Source organism: Perna viridis, chromosome 2, assembly GCF_037379345.1.
Source record: "Perna viridis isolate PV_CMFRI_1.1 ecotype Kerala chromosome 2, ASM3737934v1, whole genome shotgun sequence".
Lineage (NCBI taxonomy): Eukaryota > Metazoa > Mollusca > Bivalvia > Mytilida > Mytilidae > Perna > Perna viridis.
This window is the reverse complement of record NC_142446.1, coordinates 33,384,997-33,401,017: the sequence shown is the minus strand read 5'-3', so window position 1 is coordinate 33,401,017 and position 16,021 is coordinate 33,384,997. Positions and strand designations below refer to the sequence as shown.

The 16,021-nt window shown below is 32.1% G+C and overlaps 2 protein-coding genes and 1 long non-coding RNA gene across 3 annotated transcripts; all 3 read left to right on the top strand.

Moving 5' to 3' along the window:
- The first annotated feature begins 209 nt into the window (after positions 1-209).
- On the top strand, positions 210-5,067 carry LOC148624721 (uncharacterized). Its single transcript, XR_015920173.1, has 2 exons — positions 210-404; positions 4,442-5,067. It is a non-coding gene; the product is annotated as an uncharacterized LOC148624721 (long non-coding RNA).
- Positions 5,068-8,218: 3,151 nt separating this feature from the next.
- On the top strand, positions 8,219-12,270 carry LOC148624720 (NPC intracellular cholesterol transporter 2-like). The gene is made up of 4 exons (XM_088567573.1): positions 8,219-8,350; positions 9,669-9,782; positions 10,237-10,406; positions 12,075-12,270. The coding sequence occupies exons 1-4, from the start codon at positions 8,272-8,274 to the stop codon at positions 12,159-12,161; spliced, it is 450 nt and encodes a 149-aa protein (XP_088423699.1). The 5' UTR covers positions 8,219-8,271; the 3' UTR covers positions 12,162-12,270.
- A 696-nt stretch (positions 12,271-12,966) lies between these two features.
- LOC148624719 (ecdysteroid-regulated 16 kDa protein-like) lies at positions 12,967-15,817 on the top strand. The gene is made up of 4 exons (XM_088567572.1): positions 12,967-13,124; positions 14,320-14,433; positions 15,150-15,322; positions 15,607-15,817. The coding sequence occupies exons 1-4, from the start codon at positions 13,049-13,051 to the stop codon at positions 15,691-15,693; spliced, it is 450 nt and encodes a 149-aa protein (XP_088423698.1). The 5' UTR covers positions 12,967-13,048; the 3' UTR covers positions 15,694-15,817.
- The last annotated feature ends 204 nt before the right edge of the window (positions 15,818-16,021 follow it).

Genomic DNA, 16,021 nt, shown 5'->3' with positions numbered 1-16,021 from the left:
CACCAATATTTTAATGTGTACTCAGATGAAATTTATCAAAAACTTCTCCAATCTCAGCAACAAGAATACTATCATAATGACGTTTTCAAATGATCTTTGGACATGCAATGGTAATACAACACTAGACAGCAATAATATAAAATATTGCTTAACACGAGACAAAATTAGATAGAAGAAACTTTCAATCCTTTCCTTAACCTGAACCGTGTCCTCCTAACACCAACGTGCTGTCAGACACTTGGTTTTAGAAAATTATTTATAATAAGTTCCCATGTGGTTCAGTAATAACAGAGTTCATTTCTATTACTGCGTAAATTATTTCTGGACGGTCTTGGCATTATTGATAAATTAACCGAACTTGGAGCTAGATATTTTTATTTAGGAATTTATTCTACACGAGAATGGTAAGAATTAAATCTTACATTAGAAGGGTAATTGTTTATTTTACAAATATAATTACTCGATTTTTTATTTCGAAAAATTAATCACTTTAAAGTTTATAATTTTTTTAAATTTTTCAATTAATCATCAATATTTCAAGAATCGTTTTGCATTCAAAATATTTCGGCGTTTTCCTTTTGCGCCAGTATTCCATTTGCGCCAGTTTACTTTTCGATTTTCGTAGTTAAATTGCGCCAATAAATTAATGATCCTTTTGCATCAGAATACAGGTAAATTTATAATTGAGTTTGCTTTAGTGCTACATTAGATGCGTGGTGTGGTTATTGTATGTTATTCACCATTGAAAAAAAAGATCTCTTTATAGTTGGTTGACCTCTTTGGCAAGTTATATTATAAAAATATAAGACATTTGTTTTATTAAATAACGTAAATATAGACCCTTCTCCTTTTCCAGGCTTGAGACCAGCAGGTTTACCTGGCGGAGTTGATGTTAATTTAAAAAAAAAGGTCCGATTAACAAATTTGAGATTTTTTTCAAGAAAAATAAAATTAAAATGAAAAAAAAAATAAATAAATTATTTATATTTGGTTTTTTATTCTGGATACAATTTTAAATACATATATATTTAAAATTTCTTTATGTTTCTTATCTTTAATTTATACATTTCTAACTCATTTTCTTTGTTTTAGGATCGTTTTACGTTAGATTTTTACCTTTCTGATGTTTTAATTTTCTTATTTGTATTTGGCGCAATTCGTAGTCTTTTTCTGGCGGAAAAGGACTACACGGGGATAAAGATTGGCTCTATTAAAATACGATTTTTTATCCAATTGGCACAAAACTACGATGCTTGTTTTAGGTAAACTAGTACTAAGTGTTCCATTTAAGTATAAATAAGAGTTAAACATTTTAGAATTGGATGCTAAATGTGAAAGTAGATAGATTTTTATAAGGCAAGAACAGCTGTCGGAAAAAAGAGAATAGTGCATAAGTGAACAATAGCCACGTTTACAAGGTAAAAAAGAACTTTAAATGAAATTTAAATGAAACATGGTATTCAGAACGTTTCAGTCCCCTGCCGTATTAGGTTCACTTCTCAGCATCAGATGGCTTATTTTCAAAATATCTTATTTCGGACGAACTTTTGGAACTAAAATTGTGAGAAAAAGAATCGAAAAGGGTTTTATTATTTTTACCCTTTTTTCACCTACTCCATGCATGCTTTCATCCTGTGGTAGTGTCTAAGAGCCCGATATTTTATAAAACAGTATTAGGCTGTTAGTTTTGGAAAGGCATCCCGGATTTGTACTAAAACTCAGTAATATTTTTTCAGTATGTTACCATGGCTACTGGATTTTATAACTATAATTACTAAATTACTTATAAATGTCTTCAACCTCCACACACCAAGGATTTAAAAAATATGCATTTTTTTTATGACAGAACACTATGAATTTCTGTCTATATTGCGGAGGAGGTTTCTCGTTTTTGAATATTTTAAAGTTACTTTTCGTTATGTTAGATAGACTTTCCATTTTTGCTTTTCCTTATGCCGTATTCTAAGCCATATTCCTTACTCACATTCGCTATTAACTGAATTACATTACCGATTGAAGAGCCCCGTGCAGGTCCGGGTGTTAAAAGAATAGGCCTGCAGCAGCGCTAAGCTTGTCGTAAAAGGCGACTAAATAGTGCTCAGAACCTTAGCCGGGGGCTAGGGCGCTCTGCCCACAGAGCAACTGGGATGTGTGCCCCAGGTGGTGGAATGGGATACCCCTGGCGTGTTACATGCTGGGGTTGTCAGGCTATAATACTGAAAACCTGACCGCAAACCATAGTGGTGCACCGTGTTGGGAAAGATGCCACGTTCCTCGCACGTTAATGATCCCTACTGTGGTATTCTCTCGGAGTAGGAACCATTGGGCTCCGCCACAGGAGGCTAAATTGTCCGACCCTACCCACCTCTCCCTATTTCCAGTGGCAATCAAAAATTTTCGACCCCATTGTCCTTGTGTCTCATCCCTATTTTATTTCATCATTTTATGTTCATCGTCTGAATATAGCTGAAATATTGCTGCTCGGACGTTAAACCGATTGAAGAAATTACTGTTTTCGTTCAAAGCGAGACTTAACTCTTATAGACATTGCAATGTGTTGTTTATAGTCAAAATGTGGCAATTTAATTTCAAGTCCCATTCCCTGATCCCGATTACCCCACACCCCTTCTCTGTGAAGAAAGATGACACAGCATTGGATTCGTTCCTTCTTTTTACTCGCCTACATATCATTCCAAATATTTTATTTAATGTAGATTATTGGATATGACGTATTGACATATTTACGATCCAACCACTTTCGAAAAATTATTTTTTCTAGAATTAAAAAGCTTTTAAAGATATTGAATTCAAATCCCAATTTAAAATTTTACAACATATTAATTCTCGATGGGGACAATATAATATTGGAAGTTGTAAAACTCGAAATAAGATCTCCCAAAACAGGAGTTAAATTACCGATAAAGTAATACTATTAAGCATTTTGGATTATTCCATTTCGGATAATATCACTTTATTACATCTCACCATTTTTAGAATCTTGTTTGATAGCAGCAAGTTAACGACAAACAAATGCTATTTAGATTTTCTTCTAAAAAGTAGGCAGTTATGTGCAATTTTATATGTATGACAATAAGATTATTATTACTCATTCCAAGCATGATAATATTCATTGTTACTCATTCCAAGCATGATTATATTCAATACACTATTACTCATTCCAAGCATGATTATATTCAATACACTATTACTCATTCCAAGCATGATTATATTCATTATTACTCATTCCAAGCATGATTATATTCATTATTACTCATTCCAAGCATGATTATATTCATTATTTTAACTGTGCGTATATTAAGCTATTCAGCTATTTTTTACCTACATCTTAAAGATGCCAATCGGTTGTCTATCTTATCAGAATTCGAATTACCGATTTTTATGGGGGTCACGCATTACATATCTTGCGAAAAAGCTAAAACAATAATAAAAAGATATGAGGGGTTACGTATTTTTCGAGATTATATACTTCTAAATTCCAGCAAACATTTATTTTCAAGTATGTTAAAAAAACCTATTTGTTTTTTTCATGTTATTTTTGTGGTATTTGTTTCCTTTGCTTTTCTGTGTGTACTGTTTCATTATTTTGTGTTGTGCGATTTTTTCTTCGTCAGTTGTACTTGTTTTTGGTGATTTGGTAAATATATACACATCAAGATTTCTGAAAGGTGGATTATCACATGAAATGTAGAAAAAAAACTCGGAGAATGTTAAATGACACAAAACCCATATCCTTTTGGTAAATACGCTGCCGCAATTCCCTGCTAAATAGAGAATGCAGAAATTATTTAGAATATTCATTTCCATTGAAATCAAAATGACTGTTTCCTACAAAATCACACCCGCTTATAGTGACACATTAGCTGATAGACAGCCACTTAAAAGGGTCCCACTAATGATTTATCCTGTGTGGTAATAATGCTTAAGAGCCAAATCAAGTCAAAGCAATTATGTATAATATAGGAGTAACTTATCTAGAAGAGAAATCATGAATTTGTACTATTTTTATACTTCTAACTACTATCTTTTAGGCATACTCTTTTAAAGCTGTTTTTTTTTGTATCATAAAAGTTTTTTTCCATTTTGAATAATAATAATCTTTTTGACGTTTATGGAGAATTTGATTTTTTTGGTAGACTAAGTAAGATTATCTTTTTCCTCATGATACATGTGTATTTCGCGAAATCTATACAGATTCACAGGGGTGTTAAATAATCAGATGTGTCAAACCTCAATAGTAAAATTACCTCAAAAGCAACAATGCAAGCAATATTTTACTCGACTGTCTCAACGAAAATGAATGCTTTACAACATCAAAAAAATAAACTCATAATTTAATAATAGCAGTTGCATACATAGCAAACTACTGATATAACTAAGAAGGAACAATGCAGCGAGCCTAATTTGTTCATTTTTTTTTCAGACATCTTCAGCAATTTTACTCGTCCTTGTCTGTCTGGTGTCGAGTTCTTATGCCAGTTCCTTCTCAGTGCTTATGATGTGTCATAAACAGTGTCAATCTAGATTCACAAAGTGTGTCAACAGTTGCGAGTTCGTTAATACAATGACTGACCTTGACGGTGCCGACAACTGCTTCGACCGATGTATTTCAAACCTGGAGATATGTCCTCACAGCTGTGGAAGTGCAATTAAACGAATGTATTGAAATATTTTTGAACATTGATCATCATTCCTACCTTGAGTATAAAGTTTGTGAAGTATATTTCGGGTATCATAGTTGTGTAAACAGAAGAGCGCGTCCTCGGTAGACACTATATATTGATTTGTCATAACTGGACTTTTTCTAAAATACTATATTTCGATTTAATTTGTAAAAAGTATCCTAATTTGTTAGTTCTCTGTGGTAAACAATTGTTATTCTGTATACACCAATCAGTAGTGCTATAAACTTCCATAGGTCGACACTCCACTATTCAAAAATCCTAACTAAAGGTTCGATAGATCAAATTTTGAATTGTCTTGATTTTTTTTAAATCAATGTATCATTTTTTCAAGCTATGCCTGAATAAATAACTTCGGAAAAATTAACACTTGTTCAAAACCGTTTTGATACATAAATCGCTAACTGTCCAAAATTGGTTTATTGCAAAAACTTAGTCTAACTTGATGAAGAGTACAAATGATCTGCATTCAATTCGATCTGCTTAAATTAACTTGATTTAAACCTTTTCAAAACAAAAAGAGATCATAGAAAATTCAGCGACTTGAACCCAACTGACGCTGCTTATTTCAGTAATGTAAAATTATTTTAAGAATGCTGTATTCCACAACAATCAATTCTAACAAAATTAAACTTAGATGACAAGAAAATTACACCCCTCTTATTTAATCGTATAGAAACCATTTACAACATAAAATTGTTTCTCGATTGATTATGATGACTGTTAGTCGACTGATTAAACGTGACATGACTTCATTTGTCAGAATTTTCAAAATATTTTCTCTAAAACAGTTTTATGTTTTTCCGTTTATTTATTTATAAAAATATGTTATTGTGCTAGATAGAGCGGTACGGGCACAGATGCCCGATTTGATTACAAATAATACATCTAAAGGTTTTTAGACAAGACGCCATACTATCAAACTTATATATTTGAATAGAACAAGATATACACATATCCATAAAACTATTTAAGTAGCTGTCTATGTAAGAATCATGCAAAATCTGAAAAATGTGATACACTCCAAAAAAGGCTACATATTTTTATTTTTGTAATTAAGTTGTTTTATGTGTCTATACTATGAAATGTGTAATTATTCATTCAAATCTGCCTGCTCTTAGGAGATAATCAACATTGAAAATCCAATAGATTCTATTGTATTTGAGCGTCATTTACAGAGTTATCTCCCTTCATTTTGAAATCTACAGTGCATTCTAAATAATTTTTATCTCCTAAGAGCATGGGCTATATGAAAAACCACATATCAATTTCTGTTTACTATGACATTTAAAACAAAATATCAAAAATAAAAATATGTAGGCTTTTTACCCATGAATCACATTTTGCATGATCCTTAGCTGGAGTGCTACTTAACATGTTCATACCTGATTTAAAATTAAAACAAGTGTTAGCATAATCGTTTCTTTGAATATTTGCTGTATTTTAATTCGATTTTCAATTAAGATTCTCACTGGTGGGTTTTTCCAGCAAACTGTAACGTCATCATTTGCCTTTTGTCTGTCAACCTGGAGTAAACCGAGCTAAAAATTTCATAAAAGAGGTTCGAATACGTTATGGTGAAATGTCACGAATTTAAAGCTGAGCGAATGTTGATGATTACAAAATCCATGAAAATGGACAGTGCTAATTGTCCAGTGTTTCAAAACTTTATTCATTCCCCATTCTAACTTTGCAATTCGTAAAATTTTGGTAAAAAAATAACAATCCCCAAACAATATCGTGCTGTCTTACTGTTTACATGAAGTCTGCATTAAATATGTTCAAAATATATCAAAGCACTCGTGTACTGAATCAATTTATATCGATCGTTTGAGTTTTACGCCTCAAATAATCGTCATATTTCAAATATATGGGATAAAGGAAAGTACGGGAATATAATTCAAACGTATCATACAATAAGCTTATTGGTACAAATGGTTAGTATTGAACTCTTTGTTTTATTTTTAAATTCATTATTCTGATTACGAAGGACATATAAAAACACACACACCAATTGAAAATTCATAATGCGTCATAGCAGTGCGCCAGTTTGTTTAATATTCAGGTTCGATATCGGTTTATATGGAACACCTAGATGAATGAACACAAAACTGCGACTTAGTGCATAATTGAACTACAAACTACTAGTTGTCCATTCCCATATTTTAAATATTCAGGTCGAAATTCAATTTATCGACCTCAAGGTCGAAACTGACTGTCAAATCATTCAAACTTTAAACACAATCATTGAAATAAATCATAATTATCCTTAGAACACGTTCCTCTGAACTAGCTACGTTTCTCAGCTGATAAACTTTATACCTCGAGTGCTACAAGTTATTACATAGACAGCTATGTGTTGTGTGAAAGCGTTTAGTTTCTGGGCACCTAGTCTAAAGACACGAAGAGTAACATAAAGGATTGAGTCTTGTAATAACTGTAATCATAGGGGCTTGCTCCCACTATCAAGAAATGCAGCCTGCGTTAGTGTAAGATAATTATAGATACTATCAGGCTTTGCAAATTTAAAGGCTCTGGCGACTGCTCTATCAATTCTGATCTTTGATGTAAATTGATAATAACAAATGTCCTTAATTTCAGTTTAAGCCCATCACATTGGGACAAAAAGGACGTACGACAAGTTTTTATGCAATATAATAGGAACATTTATCGAAACTTTAAAAAATGAAAATTTAGGTACAAATCATGGAATCAAGCATCTGTTTTGTTTCTGACACCGCTTAATAGAATGCAACGCTTCATATATTCATTCTTCAGATTTTTCATTAAACGCAAAAAGAAATCATATCCTGACAAGTGGAATAAAAATACATATTCCTAATGCATTATTATTGTTATCGCGAGATACATGTTACATAAATAACGACATTAACAAAAATATTCATACAGCTTTTTACAAGATAAGAAAACTAAAAAAAAATCAAACAAATAAAAAATTCCTATAGTAATCTATGTCAGAATCAAGTAAACAAAAGTTTATGCAATGCAGATAAGTATAGTACACTAACATTCACTGTGCTTTAAAAACTTTTAGATTACTTCAAAGGGTTTACAGACATTAATGGCTACTTTGTATAAATTCTGTAATTATAAATGGACATATGAACTTATTGTGTGAACTATTTCCAGTCAATGAAAGATAAGAAGTAGGGCATCGGCCGATTCTTCTTAGATTTTTTCATCAGATGGTTTGATGACGTGATCATCATGTCATTACATATGTCATTTCAGTTAAGGTATGGTGCCTCACATTAGTCAATGGAGAAAAAGTAAATAATTGAAATTGCATTAGAGAAACTGACCTGAACATGTCCTGTGTTCGTAAAACAATCTCAAACGTTTGAAATAAACCTTTGAAATAGAAATGGAGTCTGATTTGCTTACCAAAGTGATTAAAACTCCCTTAAGTGTACCTCGGCGATGGTTCTATGGGATGTCCATGGCAATACCGAATTAAAATAGAACCAAGATATCATGAGGTGTATAAAAACTAGTGGTATAAGAGTAAGTAATAGAAAGTAGAACGGTTTGAAGTTGGTAAGATAAAAAAATGGCAATGATGTTTCCTTTGTCTGTTCTTGTGTTTTTCATGGTTTCTATGACAGATGCAACAGTTTACAAGGACTGTGGTAAGTTATAAAGTCTTTTTTAGTAGCAACTACTTATCACTGAAATTTAGAAAAAAAACTAAAAAGATAGAACATTAGTAAAAGGATAAAAAAAAATGGTTGGTTTTAAACTATATCTGAATCTTATGTCTTTAAACACAAATTTTAAAAAGTGATTGCTTTTTTTATTAGAACGTAGAATATTTATTAGGGAAATATGCTATAGGCTTATCGTAAATGTCTTTAACATGAACATGTTCGAGTTGTCAGAACTTTTCACCTTTAACGTATTTTTGTCAGATATTAATTTTTAAAACGTTTTATCTCGCAAAAAATTATGTTTAAATTCGTGTACATGTTGGTAAATGGGTGTATATCTCTTATGTTCTTGCTTGGTTTTCCGAACCCGAGAAATTGAATTTTACTTAAGACGTTAGAATATATTTTGTTAAGAAAACACTGATGTTTTTGTTATTTTTTGTGCATAATTGTGTGATAAAATTCTTCACGGACATTTGATTCTGATCAGAGTTATTTGATATTAACGATCTGAAAGTTGTTTCGAATCAATATTCCCTATTGTTTTCTTTATATTGCTGACTTGTGAATTTTGTTTCCTTGATTACACTTACTATATACCTGTTATCTGTACTTAATTGTCGGTCGTTTAAGTAGGCCAGGTGTTTTTGGCTCTGAATGGCTTTATCGGTCAAATCATAAAATTAGAACACGACCGGCTTTTATTATATAATAGGAGGGTTTTACGTTCAGTTTAGTTCCGTTTGTAGTTGTCACTTTATTAGTATAAGCGAGTTAAAAAAAGCATAACACTTTTCTATAAAAAATGTAAGAAACCTTGTATTCGATATAAGCCGCCCTTCAAAATCAATAGTCGACTTTCCCGAGCACACAAACGTTTAGAATTAAACATTGCACCATTGTACATACGAATAATATATAAATATTTAGACACTTCATTGAATAATCAGAATCATGCCCGGTGTTGAAACGGAAACTCATTTTTTAAACATTAATATCATTATAATAAGGTCAAGGATATAATTTCAGTTCGCTTTATCGGTTGGTCATGTCCTGCTGTCATCATGCTAGTAGAGGGTTTTACGTTCAGATTTAGCTTTAGATGTAGGCGAGACAATATGACTCTAAGTACAAGCAAGCTTAAATCAAATTTTCAAGAAAAGACTCGGTTTATATATACCAAAAATGTAAGAAAACTCCACTGTTATACATTTGTACTAGGATGCTTGAGTTGTCTGTGAATGAATGACTTAATTTGGCATAAAACAAATGCCATATCCCTGTTTTTTTCACTTTGTAGGAAGCACTGCGGCCAAGCTGTTGAAATTTGATATACCAACATGCCCTGATGGATCAGGACCTTGTTCATTTAAAAAAGGGACCAATGTAACATTGAATGTACAGCTTACACCAAGTACGTCTGGTTTTTACATATTTTTAATTTCTTTTAGACAATGAGGTATTTCTTTCCATGTATGTCGATCAATACCATTGTGTCATTTATGAGCCATTTCACGTACAAAGGTACAAAAATTCGTTTTTTTTCTCTTATTCGTGATACTGCACACGCACGTATGAATACTTATTCACGATTAATTTGACACTTATAACGTCTTGTGAAATGACACCATGAGTTGATCAACATACTTAGCACATCTACTTTTATATAAGTAATAATTATGCTATGCTCTTATGATAAAACGGGATGACTGTATAAATTTTCAGAAAAATATATCTGGGTTTTTTACATTTTTGATTAGAGAGAAATTTTCGTAGAAATGTCTAAAAATAACTCAATTCTGCATTTGACTTTTATCGTCAATAAACATGACATTTTTTCTGATTAGAAAGTGTTCTCCTTATTACAGGTCAAGATATTGATACAGTAACCACAAATTTATATGGTATAATAGCGGGTATAAAAACGCCATTTATATCAAAGGAAGATGGTTGCAAGTCCAGCGTTAAGTGTCCATTAAAAGCAAACGTTCAAACTACTTACACAGAAACCATTTTCGTACAGCAAGCCTATCCTAAGGTTAGCAAATATGCCTTTTTTCAGATTTCTTTTTAGCCTTGCTTAACTTTGACATCGCCTTTGAGTATTTTGTGTAGTATATTCCAGTTTTCAAACTCAAAAACGATACATCGTTATTTTTCAGAGGGGCAATAATCTGGTGTGTGTGTATGTGTGATCTCGCTATATAAATTTGATTCCAATTGTACAGAAATAATTGAAAATAAAAGTATAACTTTACTAAATAATGAGCTACTGTTACATTTTGTTTTCTTCATGAAATGTGGTAAAAAATTAGTTTGTGGAACTTATTGTATTGTTGTCGTTGTTGTTTTAAGATAGGTCCTTTTTTTACTTAAAAGCACGTTCCCTCCCCAATATGCCTAGCCTTCCCTTCGTATGAATTTTTCATGTCTAACAGCCCAAACTTAAAAGTTTTCGGAAATTAACAGAATACTTATATAATGCTCGTGGATCTTACACTATAGTTTGAATCACTAATATATAATTATGTCGTATGCGTGATTTGTGCTGATAATGTGAGTTGCTTTTAATTATCAATTAATATTGAAGTCACCAGAATCTAGATTGGTAAAACCTGTTAGCACCTGCAATTATCTCGCCACGAGGCTTACAAGAAGTTTGTAATTTAGGAGGTCGGAAAACTGTTCAATCATAAAGACGTTAACCGACAACAAACCTGAATGTTAAACAAACTGGAACACTGCTACGATACCACTTGTATTTTGATGTGATTTTGTTGTAAAGATATTGTCATTTCAATCAGAAATTTAAATCAATGAGTAAAATATTCATAATTTACAAGTAGACATAGGTATCATTTACTTCAGGTATTATGACAAGATGTTAAACGCGAACCGTCTTTCGAACAACTTATTACAGAGCAACGCAATTTGATATCGCGCTTTTTATGAGTCGAATGTCTTTTAAGTGATTAGCGCAAATCTAGCTTAAACACAATAAATTTGAGAGAAAAAATTGACAAAATTGAGTTTCGGGAATAAGAATATACAGTTATTAAATGGGTAGGATACAATAGACCAGAATATTTGTCCTGAGGTACTGAAAATGATCAAGTGTTCTATTGCATGAGGCCAACGGCCGAGTGCAATAGAACACTTGATCATTTTCAGTACCTCAGGACAAATATTCTGGTCTATTGTATCCTACCCATTTAATAACTGTTTTATTACCTAATTAGTCTATGAAATATAATAAAGAATGGAAATGGGGAATATGTCAAAGAGACAACCATTCGACCAGGAATAGGAAATTGACCGCTCCATGTTTACGAATTGGCAGACGAAAGTCACATCTACATTTTTACACACGAGTTTTTTGTGTGTAAATTCCAATTCAATGAAGCGCTTAAAAAAAGTTCAACCAATCAAAAGGCTTAGATAAAGGTCATTATAAGGTCAGTGCAATAGACTCCTCAAGGAGACTATTGCACCGTGCAATGGTACATCGACAGTGCAATAGATCGCCCTGTCCTGAATAAATTTTGAAAATAGAGAAAAGTATGTGTATATTTAATAAACAAGATAAAACCTTATAATTAGGTAATAATATCATTTATTCCAAGGTTAAGAGTTAAGTGAATAAGAGTAGTTATCGATAAAGGGTATACCATATGTGTTTCATAATGTTCTTTATCTATATTTTTAGATTCGTTTAGTTGCAGACTTAGAAGTCAAAACAAGCGATGGGAAATTAATGATATGTGCACAGTTTCCAGCGGAAATTACGGACTGAGTCTATTCATCATCATTTTACAACCGAACATTAGCGTCAACGTAATGAATAATTTGTATGCTGAGCTATACCTCTATAATAAATACAAACTTTTTATACTCAATTATTTTATAAATAAACGATATGATTAAAAAGGAGCGTTATTGTTATTAAAAAAATAACAAAAATGTGACCAAGGAAAAACTTTTAAAAAAATCATAACAAAGGTCTTTTTATAAAACAAATTTGTACTGACTATAAGCATAGTAAAAGAGTAATCGTAAGACAAAAGTTTGTTTAAAATATAACCACATATTCAAGGTGTATTTCATAATTTCAACCAAGAATGTTCTCAAAATTTCCGCAAATGTCTGATTTTAAAAACACGAACATAACACGGGAACAACTTCTGACATTTACAGTTGACATAAAAAAGACCACTTTATAAATTAATGATGAAGAATAAGTGATTGACAAAAAGAAATATCTATAAAACAAAAGTAAAGTTAAAACGTGGGTTATCACTACAAAGCACATGACAATCATGCAACCTTTTTTACCCGATGTTTAACGCCAAATAACTTAAAAACGAAAACATCGGAAAACAATGGAACAATGGAACATGAAAGGGATCTCAAATGAAAATCATTAATATAAATTGTACGACAAAAGGATGGATAGACAATGATTTACTATGATAGACGGTCATATAACGTAAGATTAAGAGGTTAGTACTAGATTCCCCCAAAGACACTGTCCAGGCACTAGGTCAAATTCTATCTTATATTCGTGCTGATTATTGAACTATGTGGCGTGATACTCGTACGACAGAACCTACGACTAAGATAAGTAGGAAACCTGACAATTTGTCTAGTAAATCCTTTCTTTGTTTGTAGTTGATTGTCAACATGTATTTGGCTACTGCTGTTGTTATCGTCAGTGTATGTCTAGGTCAGGGTATTGCCACTACGTTCAAAGACTGTGGTAAGATCATAATTATTCCAGTTAATTTAATTAGCGGGCTTAATACATGTTAGACATGGAGTGAAACATGAATTTTATACCTCATTCAGAAACAGTAACAGACTGCATACTAGTCCCAGTTTTTCATTCGGTTGTTGCACTTTAGTGACAAAGGTTAAATAGTTTGTATATATAATTGGCTCATTGCTACAGTTATCGTTCTTGATTTGGTTAATATAAGAGGGAGATAATAACTGTCGTCGCAATAAGGTACCAGTATCGTATTGCATATCCCTGAGCGGGTGTACGTCAAAACATGGATGCCATAAAATATAGTGCATTTTCTTTTTGCCTCTCTACAAACTAATGTTTTGTCAAAAGACATGAACAATGACTTAAAAAATAGAGCAAACATCACACTGTAAGATGAAGAACTTTTTTAAAAGAAAATCTAACATAATATCATAAAAATGTTCCACTGAAAAGGTTGGTTTGGTGAGTGCAAAACGAAAGTGAAAGTAGGGAAAATGGCTATTTATAGTTCAAGACCACTTTTCTGTCCAATCTTCGTGGACTCACCCTATTTTCTTTGCGGGAAATTATTTTTTCACATGTCCTTAGAAATGCTACATAAGTGAAAGTTTTATTGAATCAATTTACATATTTTTTAAAAAATCCTAAAAATATGCACTTCACTATAGAAGTCTATGGGAAAATTAATACGATACTGAGACCATAATATAGTTCCGTATAAAGAAGACTATTTTTTAAGTAAATACGTGGCGGATGAAGACAGACAGAGCATATTCCACTTGATGGGCTTTTTATGAACCTTGTTTTACCTCATAGATCGACTATTATGAGCTGGTATAGATCAAGCAGTATTAAAAGTTGTTTAAATTTTAAATATGATATAAAATTAAATTTATGCAATGATTTGTTGAATAGTATATGTTAACTTGATAATTACATGTATTAATGTAACAGGCAATAAAAGTAAACTTGATACACATCAATATAAATGTACACGAACTAATAACGGATGGGTTCGAAACTCTTTATTATATCAATATATGACTCCTTGATTTTGAATTTTTACGTTAATAATTTCATGGTCAGTATCTCACTGTTTCATAACAGATCACATATTCCAACCTTCAATAAGCATTAAAGGCATTAATATTTTTTTGTTTCACTCCGCAATATTTTACCCCAGGAACAAATGCAGCTACACTAAGTAGTGTCCAGGTTGTTAATTGTCCAGATGGAACTGTTCCATGCCCATTCAAACGAGGGACAAATGTCACCTTAACCGTCCAGCTAACACCAAGTAAGTATATAAAAGGCTATATCTAAAGAAGTGAAATAGTTTTCCCCTGTCTCTTTACTGAATGCCTTTTTATGAATAAGGTATCATTCTCTGTAAGAATCAGACAATAGTGAAACGTGGTATGAAATACCGCACCATTTCGACAACGTAAATGTTATAATTATTTATACCATCAGAATTTATCGAGCGAGACAAGATTTTCCATCTCGCGTCGATAAAACGAATTTCTTACCTTCTGTAATTAAAATTTCCAAACATATACTAAGCTGCAGAGATGAAGTAGCTGTTATTTCTAATAGAGAAGATTTTTTTAGTGAAAGTATATTGTCAGATCGGTGGGTTGTTGGCAATAATTTTTTTTCAGATTTTTTTGCCTGATTCTTACAAAAAAGTGTATCTTAATGTGAAAAAAGAGAGTAGGTTTAGGACAATTAAATATTTTGTCAGGCGTTTTCATCGCTATTTAAAAGCATAGAGTTTATCAATATATGAATATTTAAACAAATTAGCCATACATGCTATTTTCCCCACATTTAAATGTTTAATCAAATGAGCAGTTTGCAGTAATGAAGCAAAAAACCAGTGCATGTCTTGTTCAATTTTGTCTTCAGTTTTCGTGCAACTGCAACAACATTTGAAACTTTACACCGTGCTCCATCACTTGCGTCTTTAGTTCAGTTGATAAAGCTTTGTCTTGCAGTGTCTAATTATTACAGGTGAAGCAGCCAGTGCAGTTACATTGAACTTGTACGGCATAATTGCTGGTATAAAGACACCATTTCAAACTAAAGTAGATGCATGTAAGAACATGAATATCAAATGTCCTGTGGCATCGGGCCAAGCTACGTCATTCACTGCTGTTGTGTTTGTACAAGAAGCTTATCCCAAGGTAAGAAATGGTTCAGAAAACATAAAGAAACTTGTCTAAATTGGCAATTGTGTCAATTAGGCACTTGAGGCGAGCAGGCTACCCAGAGACCAACAGATATTGAAAATTATAACTCGGTCGTATAGATCTCATAGCGATGGAAGCTTTCACGTTGGTAGGGGTCGATCATGTACATTTGGACAAATATTCTTCAAAACGTTTTTTAAGTACACAAAACGTATTACAAATCACTTGTGTAAGCCTTAAACTCGCTCAATTATTTGTTGTTTTCTACTTTTTTTAAGCTCCGCCTTGTTGTTGATGTTGAGGTTACTACGAGTGATGGAAAGTTTTTGTTATGCGTACAAGTACCAGCAGAAATAACAGACTAAATTTATCCGATTATGAAGAGAATGAAGTGATCGCATGCCTTGAGGATAATATGTCATTAATTATTACGAATTTTATGTCTCATTTGCGTTTCAATAGTTATCAATAAAAATGTAAAAAAAACAATCATGATTTTAATACAAGAACTCATTCCACAAATACCGAAGAGTAACGATTACAAAAACCGAAGAAAAATGCAAAAGAATACATGTATTTCTAGCCCATTTAGACAGTATTAAAATGCATGCACTTATAACTATAAAGAAACTTGTATGAACTACGTGTTTAGTGAAAGAGTTGCCTATTACGGTTGAAATGAAAGAAAATTCT

Coding starts and splice junctions, on each gene's coding strand:
- LOC148624720 (XM_088567573.1), top strand. CDS start 8,272: ATGGCAATGATGTTTCCTTTGTCTGTTCTTGTGTTTTTCATGGTTTCT. Junction 8,351..9,668: donor AACAGTTTACAAGGACTGTG/GTAAGTTATAAA, acceptor TTCACTTTGTAG/GAAGCACTGCGGCCAAGCTG. Junction 9,783..10,236: donor GAATGTACAGCTTACACCAA/GTACGTCTGGTT, acceptor TCCTTATTACAG/GTCAAGATATTGATACAGTA.
- LOC148624719 (XM_088567572.1), top strand. CDS start 13,049: ATGTATTTGGCTACTGCTGTTGTTATCGTCAGTGTATGTCTAGGTCAG. Junction 13,125..14,319: donor CACTACGTTCAAAGACTGTG/GTAAGATCATAA, acceptor ATTTTACCCCAG/GAACAAATGCAGCTACACTA. Junction 14,434..15,149: donor AACCGTCCAGCTAACACCAA/GTAAGTATATAA, acceptor TAATTATTACAG/GTGAAGCAGCCAGTGCAGTT.